We start from the raw sequence: 21,258 nt of genomic DNA, 5'->3' as shown, positions 1-21,258 counted from the left end.
TGAGCCCAATGCCCCTGTAAGAATCTCTGAATAAACTAGGTTTACAGTGGTTGAAAGAGGATACAGTTGGTTTCCAGCCCCATGTTGCACAGGTAGCAACCACGCTTGCTCCAGGGGTCAGGGTGTATCTAATGCATATAGCCTTTGCAGGCATGTACACGTGAGTGCACGTAATTAAAAATAAACTCAATCGTTGGGCATGGTGACACACACCTTTAATCTCAGCACTAGAGAGACAGAGGCAGGCAGATCTGTATGAGTTTGAGAGGGCCAGGGCTGCAAAGAGAAAGACTATGTTTAAAAATGTAGAATAAGTACTTAAAGGATGAAAACAAAAGTTGATGGCTCTTGAAGAAAGGCACCAGATGTGTCACGTAGACCTCACATGTGTTCACACACACTCCAAAAATAAATGAATTGTATTCCATAGTAACTGTTAATTATGTACTTCTGTGTTTTTATTTCAGGATCATCAACCTAGAAGAAGGTTACGCAACAGAGCTCAATCTTACGATATTCAAGCATGGAAGAAACAATGTCAAGAATTGTTAAATCTCATATTTCAATGTGAAGATTCAGAGCCTTTTAGACAGCCAGTAGATCTTCTTGAATATCCGGTAAGAATTTCTAAAATGACTTTTATACTGCTGTCTGTCATTCAACTAATTTTTATTGCTCTACTTCGTTTCCTGATGAGTTCACACATGTTCTCATTACCTATTCAGTTACAAAGAACTCTTAAATTGGGAAGTGTGGTAAAATGAAAGAGACTTAAACTATGCCTCTAAAGAACTGGTTTATGCATCTAGCTATTCTCTTAACTTTGAATAAATAACTTAGTTTTCCCATGTGAATGTAATTTTTACTAACTCTGCAAGGTTTTTTTTTTTTTTTTGCACCTTTAATGAACACCGTGAGCAAAAACAACTTGGGAAGGGAAGGGATTATTTGATTTACAGATTATTTGATTTATATCATTTAGGTAAAGTCAGGGCAGGAACAGAAGCAAAAGCTGTGGATGAATACTGTTTACTGCCTTGTTCAGCTACCTTTCTTACACAACCCAGGATTGTCTGCACAGAATTAGCACCAAAGAGGGCTGAGTCATTCCACATCATTCATTTATCAAGAAAATGATCTCTACAGACCTAACTAAACAGCAGTTTGATGGAAGTGATTCTTTAACTGACTTATCTCTTCCCATATGTTTCTACCTTGTGTCATATTGACAAAAAAAAAAAAAAACTTTTCCAGCACAGATTCTTTACTTCTACATACTTAGTCTAAGAACTTTAACAGTGATTATCTAGAAAAGAAGAAAAATAATACCCATTTTTCTAATGAAGTGATGTTGATGAAATGAAAATACAAAATAGTTTTGTAATGGTGAAGCACTGCATACAAATATTACTTGATAATAATGCCAGTGTGTAAACTTTAGAGAAGTTGTGGCTAAAAGTGTTGGGATTATATGATTCAGCTATTCATAATTGCAGAGACATAGAAATCTCATTCTGAGTTGAAATGATGTATAGTTTTTGATTCTTCTAGTTAGGAATCTGGGATTTTACAGTTTTATTTGTCGTCACAGCCTAGATATGGTTTCATTTAGCTTCATTATTTCCTTTTTATATAGGCACATTAATTTGAAATGGTGAATATAGACAGTATTTTTTATTTTATTTTATTTTTTTTAGTTTGAAAGCCAAAAACAGACACTTTAAATGTGCAAAAGGAATAATTGTAACAGTGGAATAAATTGGGTTAATGGGAAACTCAACTTCCCAGGATTCTAACATTCTGTTTGTGCTATATATAGTGCTCTGATTTCAAAAGCTAGGCTTTTGAGAGCTTTATTTCCTGCAAATTTGCTGTAGTTTCAAAACATGATTTACAATTTACTTGTTGCTGTTAGTTGTTTCTGTTTTTTGAGTCTTAATCTTTTTATTCTAGAGATAAAAATATTAATATGCAGAAACAAATGATTCCTTGGGATGTGGTTAAGAAAGAATTGAAAACCCACTCTAAACCAACTGAGGAGGATTTGCACTCTGAATAACAATCTAGAATAATTCCTTCTACAACTAAGGTCATTTTGTCTCTGGTGTGAGAGAGATATTTCCTTTAAGCATAGGCTATGTATGGGCTTAAAATCTAAATTTATATTATGGTAGTATACAAAATGAAATTATAAAACCTCTGAGTAAAATATGTAAAGGTTGGGAGGGAAAGTAGAGGACAAAAATCAGTAACTGGGGAAAAAACAGTAAAAACTAATATTCATTGAACTTACTAAGAAAGTGTGTATCTAACCATAATAGAATTAGAGTAAAAATCATGAACAGGAAAATTTCCAAGGAATATGATCAAATTGGCCTGGAACTCATAGTCCTTTTGTCTCTGCCTCTCGGTTCTGAATTACTATACATACTTCTACCATATCAGGACCAGTAGTACATTTGTGCTTAGTCAGTGACAAGTCTGTAGTAATTAAAAAATTACCTCAATGAAAATGAGTACAAATTGAATATCAGAATTTGCAGTAGTATAGGGAATTTTAAAATTGTAAATTTTAAAACTAAGTGTGTATTGCAGTATATCAGAACTCTTGAAATCAATAATGTATGTTCACTTGTCAGTATAGAAAAGGAAAAGTAATGCAAAAGAAAGTGGGAGTGAAATACTCAAAAGCTGAAATCAGTGCTGTTAAAAAGGTTCAGTATACTCTGTACTACGACATTACTAGTTGTACTCGGCAGTGATCATTAGCTCCTCTGTTATCTCTTGTTTTGTTCCATCTTATTGCCTTTTTTTATATCCAGAGTGCAGGCTTTTGATATCTATTTATATTTACTATTGTTTATTTTAAAAATACATAATTTGGTAAATTCTGAAACTTGGAAGTTGCTCTAACCGCAAACCCTCTATATTGATGGGATGTTTTGGGGAGTTATAGATTTATTTTTTTTTACATATTAGTATTTTGCCTTCATGTATGTATGTATGCCATGTGTATGCCTGATACTAGCAGAATTCAGAAGAGAGCATTGAATTCCCTAAACTCAAAGGATGATCATGAGCCACCTTGTGAGTGCTGGAAACTGAGCCCTGGTTCTCTGTAAGAACAGCAAGTGCTCTTATCTACTGAACCATCTATCTATCCCCACTTTGATTGTATAATTTTTATATTTATATATTGTATCATTTTTATACTTTTATAGTGCTTCAATGAACATTTATTAGATTTATAAGTGAACTGAAGTTTTTAAGGTTTTACTGTTGTTGTTTTTTTTTTTTTTTTTTTTTAAACAAATGATTAGTTTGTGACTTCTAGAAATTCTGTAAATTCCTGTGCTGGAAAAGGATACTTTGGTAGTAATACTAATACTATTTTCTTTCTCTCTTAGGACTACAGAGACATCATTGACACTCCAATGGACTTTGCTACTGTCAGAGAAACTTTAGAGGCTGGGAATTATGAGTCACCAATGGAGTTATGTAAAGATGTCAGGCTCATTTTTAGTAATTCTAAAGCATATACACCAAGCAAAAGATCAAGGGTATATCATCAGATTATTTTACTTTGTTCAAATGATGTCAAATCTCTGAATATGTTTACTTAAAACTTTGTATAAAATTAACTGGCTATTATATTTTTACTCTTAATGATGACCTGCTTTCTGTTGTGCTTTGTTTTTGTGATGCAGACAGATGTCATTTAAGCATTGCTATCACTTCAGGAATAGTTACTTTTAAAGGCAGTATGATTGTTTTGTTAGTCTTCTGAGCTTAACTTTTTTACCTAATTCCATATTAATGAGTAGAAACAATTGATAATGAGTTGTGAAAGTTGAGGCTGCCACTTACCTTTGATCAGAACTCAGGTTCACAAGATAGGCAGTCCAAGAGTGAAGAGATCATGTTGATGATGGTCTTAGGTAGCAAGGGAGTGAGTTTCCAGTCTTTTGGGATAGTTTATGTAGGATAGAGTTCACGAAGAGGAATTCTGTTGTTCTCCTAACTTGAGAGTCTTTTCTGTTAAATCTCAAATGTCTAAATTCAAAATAATTTAGTTGTAAAAAATATTTTAGTTTACTTTGTATCAGAAGAGACTGAAAAGAAATACAAACACCAGTATTTAAATTTTAGAAAATTTTACCAGAAAAATATTTATAGTTTTTACTAAATAGACATTTTCTTTTGAAGAATGTTAAACCAGTTTTATGGATTTTTTTTTCTCTATAGATTTACAGCATGAGTTTACGCCTGTCTGCTTTCTTTGAAGAACACATTAGTTCAGTTTTGTCAGATTATAAGTCTGCTCTTCGTTTTCATAAAAGAAATACAATACCCAAAAAAAGGAAGAAACGAAATAGAAGCAGCTCCCTTTCCAGCAGTGCTACATCAAGGTATTTAGTGTCTTTTAGATGATATTAGCTAATCTGTGACTTTGTCGTCCAAAATGGCAGAACTTGGTGGTTTTTAATGCTTACTTTACTATTCCCTATATTGCATGCAGAAGGATAAATTTGACATGCAAGTTCCTATGGTGGAGGATTTTTAATCTTTTAAACTAAAGCTTTACTGGTGTAAGTGCTTAAATGTAAACTGCTAAATCTATACAGTAAAACAGCATTTTTAGGATAGTGATAGCATCGTGCTTTCTGCGATATAACTGTAGCGTTTATGATGATCCTTCACTAAATATTCACTTTTCAAAGGCTCACAACCATATGAAATCCACTACAAATCTCATATTTTAACATATTTCATGATATTGCAAATATTGATTTGAACGGCATTATAAAATTCTTAACATATGTGGAGAATTGTTAAAAGTGTAACTATTAAGACTAACAGTGTAATCTAATCTTATTACAGCCCTGAAAGGAAAAAAAGGATCTTAAAACCCCAGCTGAAGTCTGAAATATCTACCTCTTCATTCTCTGTACCTACCCGATCAGTACTGCCAAGACATAATGCTGCTCAGATAAATGGTAAACCAGAATCCAATTTTGTGGTTCGGACCAGGAGCAACCGTGTGACTGTAGATCCAGCTGTCACTGAGCAGCCATCTACATCATCAGCCACAAAGACTTTCATTTCAAAAACTAATGCATCTGCCGTGCCAGGAAAAACAAGTAAGATTTAATCACAATTTCTACATCTAGGTGTAATTTTTCTCTAAGAAAAACTTAGATTTTTCCATGGGTTTCAATAATTACCTGAAGCTGCTGTTGTTTTCTTTATTGTTATTCCTCTTTTTGAAAAATCAGTTAAGTGAGAAAAAAAATTGAGGTGTAGGAATGTTTTTGTAGGGCAAAACAATAGCAAACTGATAGAGACTGCCAAATATAAACCCTAGACTTGCTGGCGGTTTGCCATGACTTGCCTCCTAATATTAAACTGAGGAGCAGACTTCTTTAGTTGCGCTGTATTTGTTAAAATTCTCTTGTATTTGTTTTTTACTGGAAGGTAGGTTACTGGGCTTCTTTAGTGTACAGGGGCTTTTGGTTACATCCCAGCACAACAAAAGAAAGATTTTGTGAAGAAGCCTAGCCTTAAGTATCGCTCAGTTTTTGTCCTCTTGACTAATTGAAACAGTTCAAGTTAGAAGCAATCCCAGACCTTTTGCTTATTTTGAGTTCACCAAGTCTTAGCTTCTGATCTTTTTATATTTGTGTTTTAGTGCTAGAGAATTCTGTGAAACATTCCAAAGCCTTGAGTACTCTTTCAAACCCTGATCAACCGGCATTTGGCCATGGTTCGAGGAATAGCTCTGCAAAAGAAAACATGGAAAAAGAAAAACCTGTCAAACGTAAAATGAAGTCTTCCGTACTCTCAAAAGCATCCACACTTCCAAAGTCATCATCTGTCATTGATCAAGGTAAAATGTTACTTATATCTGAGTGTGGTGGTACACGGCTGTAGTAGAGAGGCTGAGACAGGAAGATCACAGGTCTGAGGGTAAGGCAACATAATGAGTACCCTGCCTCAAAAAAAAAAAAGAGTAAAAATAAAAATGTTACTTGTATATAGTAGGTCCTTCTTACAATAAATGTTTTTTATAGACATTAGCCTTTAATTTTGCTTTGTAGGGTGTCAATTTAAAAGTTAAAGTGTGTAATCTTATAAATCTAGTAAATTGCAGCTTTGTATCAAAAAGCAAAACATTTTGTTAAAAATTTTAAAGATTTAAAAAAAATCTATATCGAAGTAAAAATGTATTTTAGAATTAAAGGCTTCAAATGTTGTTAACTAGTTTTAAAAACCTGAACAAAGGGCTGGAGAGATGGCTCAGAGGTTAAGAGCATTGCTTGCTCTTCCAAAGGTCTTGAGTTCAATTCCCAGCAACTACATGGTGGCTCACAACTATCTGTATTGGGGTCTGGTGCCCTCTTCTGGCCTGCAGGCATACACACAGACAGAATATTATATACATATTAAATAAATATTAAAAAAAAACCTGAACAAAGACATCCTCCAAATTGGATTTTATTAGCCCAGTTTAGCATTATTCACATAATATAAACAAAAATGTAGAACAAAAATAAAACACACTGACCTTTACTAAATGGCAACTCACTGGTGTGTTCTCTCTCTCTCTCTCTCTCTCTCTCTCTCTCTCTCTCTCTCTCTCTCTCCCCCCCCTCTCTCTCCCCCTCTCCCCCTCTCTCCCTCCCCCTCTCTCCTCTCTCATTTGTTTGTTTTATTTATTTATTTTTCAAGATAGTGTTTCTCTGTGTAACAGCCTTAACTGTCCTGATAGTCACTCTGTAGACCAGGCTGGCCTTGAACTCACAAAGATCCACCTGCCTCTGCTCCTGAGTGCTGGGATTAAAGGCATGTGCCACCACCATCTGATCCCCTTGTTCTCTTTCTTGTTATACCTCATCCGGAATGACTTTAGTCTCTAAATATCTTTGCCTTCTTTCTTCTTTGGATGGTCTTATTTTTTTCCTCTCCTTTTTTATCTCGTGTTATTATCTTTTAACTTTTGCAATATCATCTCCAGGAATCCTTAAAATTTTGTTTTTCATTTTTATATGTTTGGATACATGTATGTCTTATGAACCACTTGGCATACAGTGCCCATGGAGGCTAGAAGAGGGGTCAGGTCCCCTGAAATGAAGTTTGAAATAGTTGTAAATCACGTTGTGTGTGCTGGAAATCAAACCCCAGGTCCTCTGGAAGACAATCACTTGTACTTGCCATATGGTTGCTTAGTGTTTTAATAAGCAGATGACTTTGATCATGGCAGTTTTGCATTTCTTAATTTCTTATTTTTGAAAATTTAATATATTTATACAATATATTTTGATCATAGCCATTACTTACCCTACAAACTCTCACTATTACCTTCCATCTTTCCCTCCAAACTCCATAGACTCCTCTAATACCCCAAGTCCAGTTAATACTGCCATTGTTTACATGTGTTTGAGACCACCTACTAAGACATCGACAGTATACTAGCAGCCACATCCCCCAAAGGAAGTGATCGATTCTCTGCTGCAGCCTGTGAGAACAGCTCCAGAATTGTTATCTAAGGAAAAAGACATACACTATCTGAGGGTCTTGCTTTTTTTTTTTTTTTTTTTTTTAATTTCCTGGTCTTGTTCTCTAGTTCCAGTTCTCTAGCTCTAATTCTTTTATTCCATTCTCTCCAATTCCTTTGTTCACATAGCGTATATAAACACATTCAATAACAAACTTTTTTAAGATTGATTTTATTGAGCTGTACATTTTTCTCTGCCCCCCATCATCCCTTTCCCATGGTCCCCATGCTCCCAATTTACTCAGGAGATCTTGTTATTTTCTACTTCTCATGTAGATTAGATCCATGTATGTTTCTCTTAGGGTCCTCATTGTTGTCTGGGTTTTCTGGGATTGTGATTTGTGGGCTGGTTTTCTTTGTGTTATGTTTAAAAAACACTTATGAGTGAGTACATATGATAATTGTCCTTTTGGGTCTGGGTTACCTCACTCAAAATGATGTTTTCTAGCTCCATCCATTTTCATGCAAAATTCAAGCTGTCGTTATTTTTTTCTGCTGTGTAGTACTCCATTGTGTAAATGTACCACATTTTCCTTATCCATTCTTTGGACAAGGGGCATTTAGGTTGTTTCCAGGTTCTGGCTGTGACAAACATTGCTGCTATAAACATAGTTGAGCACATGTCCTTGTGGTATGATTGAGCATGCTTTGGGTATATACTCAAAAGTGGTATTGCTGGGTCTTGAGGAGGGTTGTTTCCTAATTTTCTGAGAAATTGTCATACTGACATCGAAAGGGGCTGTACTGCAGGAGTGTTTCTTTTACCCCACAACCGCTCCAGCCTAAGTTTTCATTGGTGTTTTTGATCTTGGCTATTCATACAGGTGTAAGATGGAATCTCAAGAGTTGTTTTGATTTGCATTTCTCTGATGACTAAGGATGTTGAACATTTCCTTAAGTGTCTTTCAGCCATTTTAGATTCTTCTGTTGAGAGTTCTCTATTTAGGTCTGTACTCCATTTTTTTTATTGGATTATTTGTTCTTTTGATGACCAATTTCTTGAGTTCTTTGTATATTGGAGATTAGCCTTCTGTCTGATGTGGGGTTTCCCACTCTGCAGGCTGCTGTCTTGTCTTATTGACTGTGTTCTTTGCTTTACAGAAGCTTTTCAGTTTCAGGAGGTCCCATTTATTAATTGTTTCTGTCAGTGTCTGTGTTACTATGTTTATATTTAGGAGGTGATTTCCTGTGCATTCAAGTGTACTTCCCACTTGAGGTTCAGTGTGGCTGGCTGTATGTTGAGGTCTTTGATCCATCTGGACTTGAGTTTTGTGCATGATGATAGACATGGATCTATTTTCATTCTTCTACATGTTGATATCCAGTTATGCCAGCACTATTTGTTAAATATGCTTTCTTTTTTCCATTTGATTTTTTTTGCGTCTTTGTCAAAAATCAGGTGTTCATAGATGTATGGATTAATATTTGGGTCTTCAATTCAGTTCCATTGGTCCTCCTATCTGTTGTTATGCCAGTATCAGGCTGTTTTCAGTACTGTAGCTCTGTAGTAGAGTTTGAAGTCAGGGATTGTGATGCCTTCAGAAGTTGTTTTATTGTACAGGATTGTTCTGGCTATCCTGGTATTTTTGCTTTTCCTTATGAAGTTGAGTGTCTTTCTTTCGTGGTCTGTGAAGAATTTTGTTGGGATTTTGTTGGAAGGAATTGCATTGAATCTGTAGATTGCTTTTGGTAAGATTGCCATTTTTACTATGTTAATCCTGCCAACCCAAGAGCATGGGAGATCTTTCCACTTTCTGGTGTCTTCTTCAGTTTCTTTCTTCAAAGATTTAAAGTTCTTGTCATACAGGTCTTCCACTTGTTGTAATATTTTAATATCTTTAATATTGTAACATCTTTGTGGCCCCTGTGAGTGTGTTTATCTTTCTATTCATTTCTATATATTTTTCCCATTATCTATAGTACTTGATGTTGTGTTCTTAAATTATTTTAAGTATTTTTATCCTGGTAAGTTTTGATTTCTCCTTCTATGAATAGATGTTGCTACATATTATAATCTAAGTTGACAGTTTAACTTTCAGAATAAGCTTTCAGAACTTAGAATACATCTTTCTAAGGCCTTCCTGCCTTAAACATCATAGTTGAAAAATGAGTTATTATTTTGACATTTCTTTAACATTTATTCTTTACCCTTTATTCTGTGCTTTTAACGTTTTGACAGTATGTTGTGTTAGGGTGGCTTTTGTTTGTTTTCCTTTCTCTTTTGGTCTTTTCTATTTGGTGTTCAGTTAGACCTCTTGAATAAGGCATCTCTTCCTCCAGGTTTGAGACATTTTCTTCTGTGGCTTTCTGGAAATTCTAGCATAATATTCCTTTGTGTGTTTTTTTGTCTGTTTGTTTTTAATGCCTATAATTTTCATGGCAGATCTTTTCACAATATCTCAAAAGAAACATTTGTGTGTATAATTGACCTTTCTTTGTTTTGTCTGTTTTTTTGGTTTTGAGTGTTCTAAATCCTCTGCTTATGCCTTTTAGTTGAGTATCTTCATCAGTTGTCTGTCTTCATATAAAGCAAAAACAGCACATAGACCTCAGGCATTTTGCTTTGTAGACAGTTCTTTACTACTTTATGCACATTCTCACATTTCTCTACCATGCCTTCACCTTACAGATGTAAAATGACTGATCTGAAGAAAATTGTTTTGGGGAGACTTGCGGTTTTTGGATTGTTTTGTTTTCTCAGCACTTTCTGTTCTGACTTGTCCAATTTCTTGGGTTTTTAGCATGGAATTAGTTAATAGTAAGATTTTTAACCAAGATAATAGTGGTCATCATTACAGGATTGATACTGTATCAATATTGAATGATTAGAGATTATCATTTGCCATTCAGTTACATGAAGAGATCGACTATTTGAATAGTATATAAAAAGAGAAAAAACTGCTCTTCAATTGTTTACAGTGAATGTAGATTTGTATGTGGGTATGTACACTTATGTGGAGCCCAGCAGTTGATGTTAAGTGTCTTTCTCAATCACTCACCTCATATTTGGAGGCAAGACCTTTTGTACCTGGCTTTCCTCAGTTTGCTAGGTTGGTTGGCCATTGAGCTCTATGGTCCCCTGGGCTCTATTTCCCCAGCATTAGACTTATATATGTGTATCACAATGCTTGGCTTTTTGTGGTTTCTGAGATCCAAACTTAAGTTTTGTTAGTTGTATACAGCAAGCACTTAACAAACTAATCACCTTTCCAGCCGTTGGTAGTTGGGGTTTTTTTTTGTTGTTTAGTCTTCTTTAAACAAGTAACCAATTATAACTTATTTATATAGTTGTAGATATATAGTACAAGAGTAGGTAAGGAGTGTCAAAGCCATGGGAGTTTTTATGGAGAGTAACTGATAAAAATTACTACAGCAGATATACTGTTGGATGAGGATGGGCCACTTGTTTGTCCAGGCTGCTCAGCTAGCTTAGCCCCCAAATAATCACACAGAAACTGTCTTCATTGAATCAGTGCTTGGCCAATTAGCTCTAGCTTCTTATTGGCTAACTCTTAATCTTAGTTTAACCCATCTCCATTAATCTGTGTATCGCCACGTGGCAGTGGCTTACCAGCAAAGTTTTGGCATGCCTGACTCTGGCCAAGGCTCCATGGTGGCTCCCTGACTCCACCCTTCTTTCTCCCAGCATTCAGTCCAACTTTCCCTCCCTACCTAAGTTCTGCCCTGCTATAGGTCCAAAGCAGTTTCTTTACTCATTAATGCTAATTACATCACACACAGGGGATTCCCACATCAATACACTCTTAAATGTCTTGGGTAGGGAAAATAGAAAGATTCTTTGTATGTCCAGGGAACATATAGAGATCTTAAGACTTTAGACTCTTCTGTGATAATAGAAGTTATTGTGGTCACATTTATAGAAGATGAAATAAAAGCTAGAATTTTTCCAGTCTTTGTTGTCTGAATTTTCTTCTCACTGATAAAATGACTGGAGGGAAGAAAGTAACAGTTAATGAATGTGCTTATTTATTGTAAAGGTCATAAAATTAGTATGCTAAGAACTTTTTCCTGTGACTTAACTTCTTAAAAGTGATACTAAAGAAATGAGTTAAACAATAAAAAAACTTTGCTGTGATAAATTGCAAATGAACATGATTATTTCATGCAATTCAGACAAAACTCTTAATACATTAGAATGTGTAATAAAGGAGGTAGACATGGAATTTCTACTCTTTGCTATCAATGACAGCATTAACTTGGGTCTTTTATTTGTCTCTAAGTCGGTCTTTCTGTGTTGATTAAGCATCTTTTCCATAGGGCTAGTCATATGGGCCAGCCAGTAACTGTGCTTGCCCCACAAGTTTGGCAGCCTCATTTCTGTCCCCATAACCCAAGTGAGAGTAGGAGAGAACTCCCTCCTAAAGGTTGCCCTCTGACTTCACAGTTGCATGGTGGCTCAATTGCTACCCACACAAGTCATCATCATCATCATCCAAGTGCACACAAATAAATGATTTTTTTGTTAATTGTCTTTTGTTTTTGAGACAGGGTTTCTCTCTGTATCTCTGGCTGTCCTGGAACTCACTGTAGACCATGCTGGCCTAGAACTCACAGAGATCTTACAGCCTCTGCTTCCCTGAGTGCTGTGGAATTAAAGGTGTGCACCACCATTGTCTGACTAATAAATTTTTAAAAATAAAAAGAATATCTAGGATTAATTCTCTTATTTTATTGGGAGTTTATATATATTTAAGTATTCTAGTGCCTTTACCGATTAGTTGGAAGGCTAAATAACATATTAAGTGTACTGTTTTTCCTTTTCAGGAGACTGCAAGAACAATGTTCTTATAGCAGGAACCATTCAAGTAAATGGCCATGGAGGACAGCCATCAAAACTTGTGAAGAGAGGGCCTGGGAGGAAGCCTAAGGCAGAAGCTAACACCAGCAGTGGTGAAGTCATACACAAGAAGAGAGGTAGAAAGCCCAAGAACCTGCAGTGTGCAAAGCAAGAAAACTCTGAGCAAAATAACTTGCCTCCAGTCAGGACTGACATGGTTCCTTCTTCAACATGCAACTTTCTTTCTGAAACTAATGTTGTTAAGGAGGATTTGTTACAGAAAAAGAGTCGTGGAGGCAGAAAACCCAAGAGGAAGATGAAAACACAAAGCCTAGATTCAGAACTCATAGTTCCTACAAATGTTAAAGTGTTAAGGAGAAGTAACAGGAAAAAAACAGATGGTCCTATAGATGAGGAAGAGGAGTTTGAAGAACTCAAAGGCTCTGAACCTCACATGAGAACTAGAAACCAAGGTCGAAGGACAGCTTTCTATAATGAGGATGACTCAGAAGAAGAACAGAGGCAGCTGTTATTTGAAGACACCTCTTTGACTTTTGGGACTTCTAGTAGAGGACGGGTCCGAAAGTTGACTGAAAAAGCAAAGGCTAATTTAATCGGTTGGTAGCTGGAAGTAAAACATTGTACTTCAAAATCTGTGAAGCAGGTACAGTTAAGGAGTTAGTAGAACTAAGGTTTCTGCTTCCTGGCTGCTATGATGGATTAGGGAATGTTACAATTTGACTTTGGTAAAAAGGAGGCAAAAAAGAAAATAAAGACAAATTTAGAAAATAATTTACATCTTTGAATGAAAAAAATCTATATACATATATATTTCAAATGTTTGCTATTTATTGCCCTTAGGTAAGTTAACATTTTCACATTCATTTCATTCACGGTTTGAAATTGAGAACCTGTTACAAACTCTTGGTTTATTTATGGAAGAGACAGTTCTGCTACACTCTTAAGTATTACTAGTGATAGAATGTTTCCTGGTAAAGTGAATTATTTTTGACCAAGTCAGGTACATTTTTACTGATGCAGAAGTCATGCCCTTAGGAAGAAAGAAAGCTATTACCCAGTAGCAGTACATTAAGAAACGTTTCCTCTAAAGATAGCTTCATAGTTCTCACCATTTGTTATTCTGAAGAATGTTAGTTGTAGGGTGTTCAACTACAGAATATATAGAGGAAGCTTTTATTTTACTCCATTTCTGCCAGACTTAGTAGAAAATGTCTTGATGCAAAGGAAACATATCCACATTGGAAAACATTTGACTGTCTAATTTTTCAGACCTTGATTCTTATATCAGTCACTCTGTCTCTGTTTATTGTGCCAAAGACTGAGAATCAGTGCAGTGGAAAGCCTGTTTTGACTGTTGGGACAGCATACACTTTTCAATACTGGAAAAGCTATATATTCTAAAGAGCAAGTTATTACAGGATTATGCTGAGTTGTATCTTTTTTTGGTACTAATAGTAGGGAAATAATGCACTGGTGGGTCCTTTGACAGAGATATCTTAGAGAAAATGATTAAGTGGTTAAAGGATTCAAGGAAAATACAGGAAAAAAAGTACGGAATTTGATGTTTACTTGATGTGGATTAATGTCATTTTTAAATTTCAGACATATCCAATAGGCTAAAATGCTTACAAAGAACCATGTCTGTGTGCGTGTGTATATTGATAAATGGGTGTGATTGAATATATATATATATATATATATACACATATATATATATACACAAATGCATACTTAAGTACTATTACCCAGGTATACATTCTTTTTTCAGGATTTTTTTAGATAGTAGTAGAATGAAAACAATTTTAAAATGTCATACTTTATAGTTTAATTTTAAGAAAAAGATTGGTTATTTTCAACTATTAAGAGTTAAAAATAGGCCAAATCACTTTTTATGCAATCATGTTTTATACATTGGTCTCATTGCACATTGTGTTTTTTCTGCACTTTTTACGGTATCCTTATCACGCTGGTATCTCAATATACACTCTAAAGAGAAACACCCATTTAATGATTGTGCCTTGTATTCTATTATTTTTTGCATCATTAGTAAAATTAAGTTGTCTATTGTAAATGATAACTATATGACTTAGGAGAATGTATTATTATATGTACTGCTATGGAAAAGGAGAGCAGTTATTTATTTGTTTATGGTACATTAGTTATTTTATACCTTGAAAACCAACGCAAATGCCATTTCTATTGTTTTAAATTACTTTTTAAGTTTTAAGAATGTAGTATTTTCTGAGGACTGATATGGTACAAAAAATGTAACCAAAATTTTCAGATACTACATTTTTAAAGAGGAACAATGGGGAAAATATATATCAGCATGACTGATCCTGATGTAGAGAATAAAGTCTTTAATTGAACCTTGGCAAAATATATAATTAGATTATATAATTATTTCCTTGTTTCCAATAAGGATAAATGTTATCTGTCATTTAACTGTCTCGAAGAATGAAAAGTGATGCATTGGGCTTTTTAGATCATTTGTAACAAAATTTGTACAGAAACACTCCAGTGAAACTTAAGTGAACCATTTTCCAGATCTTAACTGGATTGCTATGATTTTACAGTTGAAAAATAATTTCAAATTTTTTAGGTTTTTGTACATTTATTTTTTTCTAACAAATATATTGAACTATATAATTGAAGTTAAGTAGTTAACGCTTCATAATGCAGAAATGGATGACGTGTTATATAGAAAAATGAGTCAATTTCACCGTTATTGAAAATGATAGTGTGTATGTTGGAATTTTAAGTCATTAAAATAATTAGTTGCTTTTGAAGGGAATCTGTTTGAAAAATGTAATTTCCTGATGTTATCTGCATTGTATTAGACTAAAATCCATTTTTCTAAAAAAAATGTAGTTTTAAGGTGTGTTCAGTAAAAGAAAGCTCACACAGTCTTAGTGTGGAGGACCTCTTGGATGGTGCACAGATAGTTCCAACTTCTGAGCAATGAAATAAATATTTCCTTCTTTCTTATAACAAGGAAATATATTATTTCTGTTTTAAAGACACTGTATATTTATGACCATGTTTGGACATTTTTTTCAGACACTGGTTTCTTAGTAAAGCAAAATGACTTGGATCAGATTATTTGTAACTGAAACACTTAAGATATATTAATACCAGATACAGATTTTATATTTTTATAATTTAGCTTCTGTAGATTGTAAAAGTTGAATTAAGAAATTTAAGTCATCATGTTTTGGGTTTTACCACTTGGAAAAGTCTCCTTTGAGACAATAACATCATGTATGTTTATAGACCAGAAGGAATTGATGGCACTTGTCTTAGGTAAGCAATAAGAAAAATTATCAAGTTTACTGAAACTTTCAGAAATAAAATGTGTTATGTGCATGGAACATAAAAAAAAAATCAGTCTTCAGGCTGAGCTCAGTGGTGTATGCCTGTAATCCCAGTGTTCATGAGGTTGAGGCAGGACCATCAGGAGTTCAAAGTTACCTTTAGCTGCAAACCAACTTCAAGACTAGGCCTACAACAGCATCAACACTCCTAAAATCGGTTTATATGTCTAATATTCAACCATTGTGTTCTTTTATGCTATCCTGACTTCACAAAACATGAGTTTAATAGCATTTTAAATGTTGTCACAGGGTAGTTTAAAGATTCCGTCTAATTACAATCTACCAGCCTTTGGAAGTAGAAATGTAGGTTCTTAAAATCCCACCCTTCACAACCTTCCCTAGAGCAGTCTGTCTCTGCATATAAATATACTGAAGATTAGAGGCCTTATTGCCATTGTTTTTATTGCATTGTATTACTGTGACTCTAAAGACTGGATTACTACAGAACTGTCTTACTATAATTGAATAACTATAGAGCATTCATCGGGTGATTAGGCCACATTGGACCTAAGAGATTGACTGGATTCAGTTTTACTTAGAAATTATGTAAGACCGTGAACAGCAAACACATTCCCTTTTCACAGAATTGTTAACAGAACTGTCCCTTAGCTGCAGCATCGTAGATTAACCAGATACCTTCACAGGTCTACTGAAATAAAATTTTGGCCCTGTGTGATGTTAGGAGTATTTGTATAATTAATTTCAGTCAGTAGTGTTCTTGACATTCCATTTTATACATCCATAGCTATCTATAAATTTGTTTCAAATGTTAAGTTGAAATAACTGGTTTTAAGCTTTCTATCTAAAGAAAACAAATTGATTTTTTAATATCTTGTTCACTTGAAATTTATTTTTAGTAGGTTGAATGGACCAAGGTACTTTAGTGATAAAGGGCTATTATCAGTGTTCATCCTATATGCAGGAAGTATAGTATTTTAAAAGTGAGAATGGGCTTGGGGGATTACTTTTGTCTAGAATATTACTCCTAATTTATCTAGAAGCTGTTGCTAACAGTAGTAGCTTGATTAGATAATAAGTTGTCTTACACTAAAATTGGAGAAGGTACCTTTGTTTGCATTTTTTAAAAAAGTTCATACTTTACCTAGTTCTCGATTTCTACATGACTTAAACTAAAATTAATGCATTTACTAAGAAACTATTTTGTTTTTAATTATACTTATCAAAATGCTCCAAATGAAAAAATCATTTTGAACTATGTACAGTACCCCTGGAAGAGGTCAAATTGAGTCAGAAGACTGTAAGTACCACTGTGAGCGCTCTGGAGGTGAACCTGCACACATTACAGTGAGTAGACTATCTGAGCTATAAATATATTTTTTAGTTTCAATAGCTGTTTTGAAATACTTTTTTAATGCAGATAAAAATATCAGGAAATTAACCTTATATGGCACAAACCAAATACATAGTAGTCTATGGATGAGTTTCTACATTTAAAGAGCTAAGAAGATAAGTTCAAGATTGTATTATAGTACATGCACTTACAAGGCAGATGCACACACATGCTGGTTACTTTCAAGGATGTGGGTGTTAATTTATCACAATAATAAATTAAAAACTAAGATACAATGTTACGTTTTTAGACCATATTGAAACTGCAAGAAGAGACAGGTCTTAAAAAGTTATTAAGAAAACTACTAAATCCCACCATGGGATATTTAGACATGTGTAGGACATAGCTCAATTTTTAAAAAGCAACTGACCTAAAGGGTTAAAGTTGTAACTGACACATTTCAAATTAAAATTATGTTTATTTTGTACAGAAAGCAATGTTAAACACAAGCAAATCTGTTGTATGTAATAAGTGACAGAGTTTTTAAAAATTATTTAGCTTTATTGATGTTTTTGTTTTTTCTAGACCTGGAGTATCATGTCATAAACGGCAGTCTTGCACCGAGATAGCAGGCCCTTTCTTTTTGTACATATTGATTGGACCTTTCTTTATTGTTCTGTGGACACTTTCTATGTTAGTTTTGATGCATAATTCTTGGAATCCTTTTATACAAACTAGAATGTATGTGTAAGAATTCCCGTTCCTGCAATGTAGTAACTATAAACTTATTTTTAAATAAATAGAAAACTTGTTTTTCTAAGCCATTTTGTAGAGCCTCATGATTTCTTTGCTGTTTTATTTGTTTTGGTCAGTTTTGGGCAACATTAAGCAATTGGTACATACTCAGTAGGCAACTTACCAAAGCAATTGTGATATAGAAGCCATTATGTAAATTCTAGTTCATTAGAGGTTCCATTTTTTCTGTCTCTGTGAAATGTTAAAATCACTATTAAAGATTTCAAACACCTATTGTAATTCCAGAGTGACTAAAGGTTAAAAATAAAGACTCCTTTGCCTTTCTATGTGTCTATTTAAAACAGCTTTATTGGCTTGTTGTACGTAAGTTACTGCATTGGTAATAATTATTATATTTTTATGAGGGCTACATGTCAAGAGAACATTTTGCATAAACATTTACTTAAAGATGAAGTTTTATAAAGGCATTTGTACAGATTTGTGAGAATCCTGTTTTACAGTTTGTATGATGGCGCATATTTTAATCCCAGAGGATCAAAATTTCAAAACCAGATGGGTTATGTGAGACCCTGTCTGAAACAACAGTGGTTTTTTTAAAAAGTGCTATTTTTTTACTCCTTTCCTACAGATCTGTTTAGGTTGGCATACATATTTAAGAACTCTAGAGTCTCCAGTTTTAGGATGAATATTATATAGAATTATATGTAAGACTTTAAGTGTACTGATGAGGCGAGCAGTCCTGCTTTTCGTTCCACCCGGCTCCCGCACAGGTAGCTTAGCCCTGGAAATAATAACACAGAAACTGTATTCATTTAAACACTGCCTGGCCCATTATATCTAGCCTCTTCTTGGCTAACTCACATCTTAATTAACCCATTTCCATTAATGTGTATTGCCACTTGACTGGCTTACCAGGAGGAGTCTAGCAGGCGTCCATCTCAGAGAGGGAAGCCATGGCATCTGCCTGACTCTGCTTTCTTTCTCCCAGAACTCTGTTTGGTCTACTCTGCCTATCTAAGCTGTTTTCTTATCAAAAAGCCAAGGCAGTTTCTTTATTTGACCAATGAAAGTAACACAGACAGAAGGCCCTTCTACTCCAAGTAAGATTAAACATAGTGGTAATTTGTGTTACTACTAATCATTCTCCCTAAGAAGTTGCATTTAAATTATTAATTGCAAATACATTTCTAAATTGAAACAAGTAATGATTTTCAGGTACATTTTCTTTTTAAATTATACTGATGCACCTAATATATACTTAGGAAAAACAGCTAAGAAAAATTAGTTCCAAACCATCGCTTTGAACTGATTTCTCCTAACATCAGTTTTATCATCTAGGTCTCCCTAGTATTTAAGGACAGTAAGATTAAAGTCCACAAAGCCCCTGACTAAGCTTAGTTACAGGACCTTGTAGTTCTGGATTTAACACATCTACCATATGTTGGTACTGTTTAAGGAAAAGGGTTGTAGGAAGATATGATTTATTAGTGTCTTGGGCTTATAAGACAGCTTAGCATGATGAAATGAAAGCTCTGGTTTTCAAACTGAAAAATGGGAGTTTGACATTCCAGACATTTAAAGAATAAGTAACCTAGCAAGGCCATTTCGTGTCTGATCTTCATTGTAAAATATTGGAATCAATCTTTAATCCAAGCAGCATATCTTAGTCTTATCTGAATCTTGACTTTTGTATTTAGGTCTTAAACTTACCTTTTGATAGAGACCACCAAGCAAACTGTTCTGTCATAGTCAAATTGCAATTTGTGACATTTGCTGAATCTGAAGTTTTTATTAGCTGTTACAATTTATTATAATAACATAAATTGTTGTTTACTATTAATTAAAAACAGTAAAGTATGTCATTTTCCAAGCAGACATCTCAAAGATAGTTTTAATGTAAAAGATCCTGAAGTTTTAATTTTTCTAAATTTAGGATCTAGCCTTGTGAGAAAGCAAAATAAATCACCTGGAAGAAGCTGCTTAATTTCTAGAATGGCAAAGAGTGTTTTATCTCATCTGTCTACCATTCCCAGCTCCCTACCATGAACATGCAGCCTGCATTCTTGGTACTAGAGAAAGCCTTATAGATTCTGTTCTCAAAGAGCAGTGTTATGACCTAACTAGGCTCAAGGATTTACCTTTTTTTTTTTTTTTCCTGCTTGGAATTTCCTCAGGGCTGAATTGCTCCTTCAACTGTGATGTATTCTAAAGCATTTAAAAGCAGATCCATTAGCTACAGCAATCCTAGCACAAAGGACAAGTTATGGGAAAACACAAAACTCAAAACCTGCATGAGTGAATAAAGACTTTGGAGAGCTCCCATGTATTTTAGAGAGTCTAGAATGTCATGTGCATGACCAGGGCTGAACATTGTTCAGAGAAGAGTAAAGTAGTTAACTGCCTGCATAAACATTGATGCACCCAGTGAAGAGTTGGGGTATGGTAATTTTATTTAGGCTTCAGAGTGTCAAAGAAGTCTCAGTGAAGTTATTATCTGATCAGTTAATAGGCTAATGGAAAAGGATACTTAGTGACCATACATGACAAAGGATTCTATTTTTATTTTAAAAAAGTTTAGAAACGACCAAACAGCTGCAATGTGCAGCAAGTGCTCAGAAGGTAAGATTGCTGGACTAAACAAACTGGTTTTATAGAACAGTGGCATTACTTCATTTCTGAGGTCCCTGTTTGGCTTTTATGTATGAGCCTGGTAATTGATCCCTGTAGCAATCATTGCCACTTAACTAAAAAGCACTTGGCAAAATTTAGATGTATTTCTGTCATTACTATCGGGGAACTAAATGTTAACTATTTTCCCAAAGTAGTGAAAAGTGGTTTGTTTGTTTGTTTTTTTAAATAAAATGGAATAATGCTAGTTCACTGAATGACAAAGTAATAAAAAAAATCTTAAAAACAGCAAAATTTGAGCAAGTGCTGTAATCTTATTATTTAAATGAACAGATTTGGTCAGTTCTAGTCGGTCTTCTGGGTTTTAGTTTTTATCAGTTAGATACGTATTTCCTGTCCTAGATCTCTTGCCAGGCTTTTCTCCAGTGCCAAACTTAGACAATGGCTTTTGTTGTTATTAAGATACTTTGAGCACTAGTCTGCATTTTTGTGAAATTCATCTAGTTTTTACAACTTCCAAGAGGTCGGCACAATTGTGTTGCATTAGAGAAAACAGATCAAGGGATTTAACTCCTGTCAAAGTAGCTGACTGAATAGTGACTTGTGCATTATCCTCTAGAGGTGGTTCTGATTTGGGGTCTTTTTATAAAAGACAAAACTAATAGTAACTTTATGTGTCCATGGCCATTTTTTTAATTTAGAATTTAGCAAAACTTCATGCATTTGAAATAAATCATGATGTATTTATGGGTTAATCTGTGATCTTATAAAGCAGATTCCAAGACGACATTAAATGTTTAAGGATTTTAATAAAGGATATCTATGAAGAAAATAA

The 21,258-nt window shown here is 34.3% G+C and overlaps 1 protein-coding gene across 2 annotated transcripts in view; it reads left to right on the top strand.

The window, feature by feature from the left end:
* Positions 1-14,070, top strand: part of LOC119809181 (pleckstrin homology domain interacting protein) — a 119,789-nt gene extending 105,719 nt beyond the window's left edge. For both annotated transcript variants that reach the window (XM_038322048.1, XM_038322047.1), the window contains exons 35-40: positions 468-617; positions 3,408-3,560; positions 4,246-4,409; positions 4,882-5,141; positions 5,690-5,887; positions 12,341-14,070. In XM_038322048.1, coding sequence (XP_038177976.1) covers positions 468-617; positions 3,408-3,560; positions 4,246-4,409; positions 4,882-5,141; positions 5,690-5,887; positions 12,341-12,978 — 1,563 coding nt within the window. In that variant the 3' untranslated portion in view covers positions 12,979-14,070. The remainder of the gene's footprint in view (positions 1-467; positions 618-3,407; positions 3,561-4,245; positions 4,410-4,881; positions 5,142-5,689; positions 5,888-12,340) is intronic.
* The last annotated feature ends 7,188 nt before the right edge of the window (positions 14,071-21,258 follow it).

The sequence above is a fragment of the Arvicola amphibius genome, chromosome 3, assembly GCF_903992535.2.
Source record: "Arvicola amphibius chromosome 3, mArvAmp1.2, whole genome shotgun sequence".
Classification (NCBI taxonomy): domain Eukaryota; kingdom Metazoa; phylum Chordata; class Mammalia; order Rodentia; family Cricetidae; genus Arvicola; species Arvicola amphibius.
The sequence above is the reverse complement of the archived record's forward strand: the minus strand, read 5'-3'. Positions and strand labels throughout refer to the sequence as shown.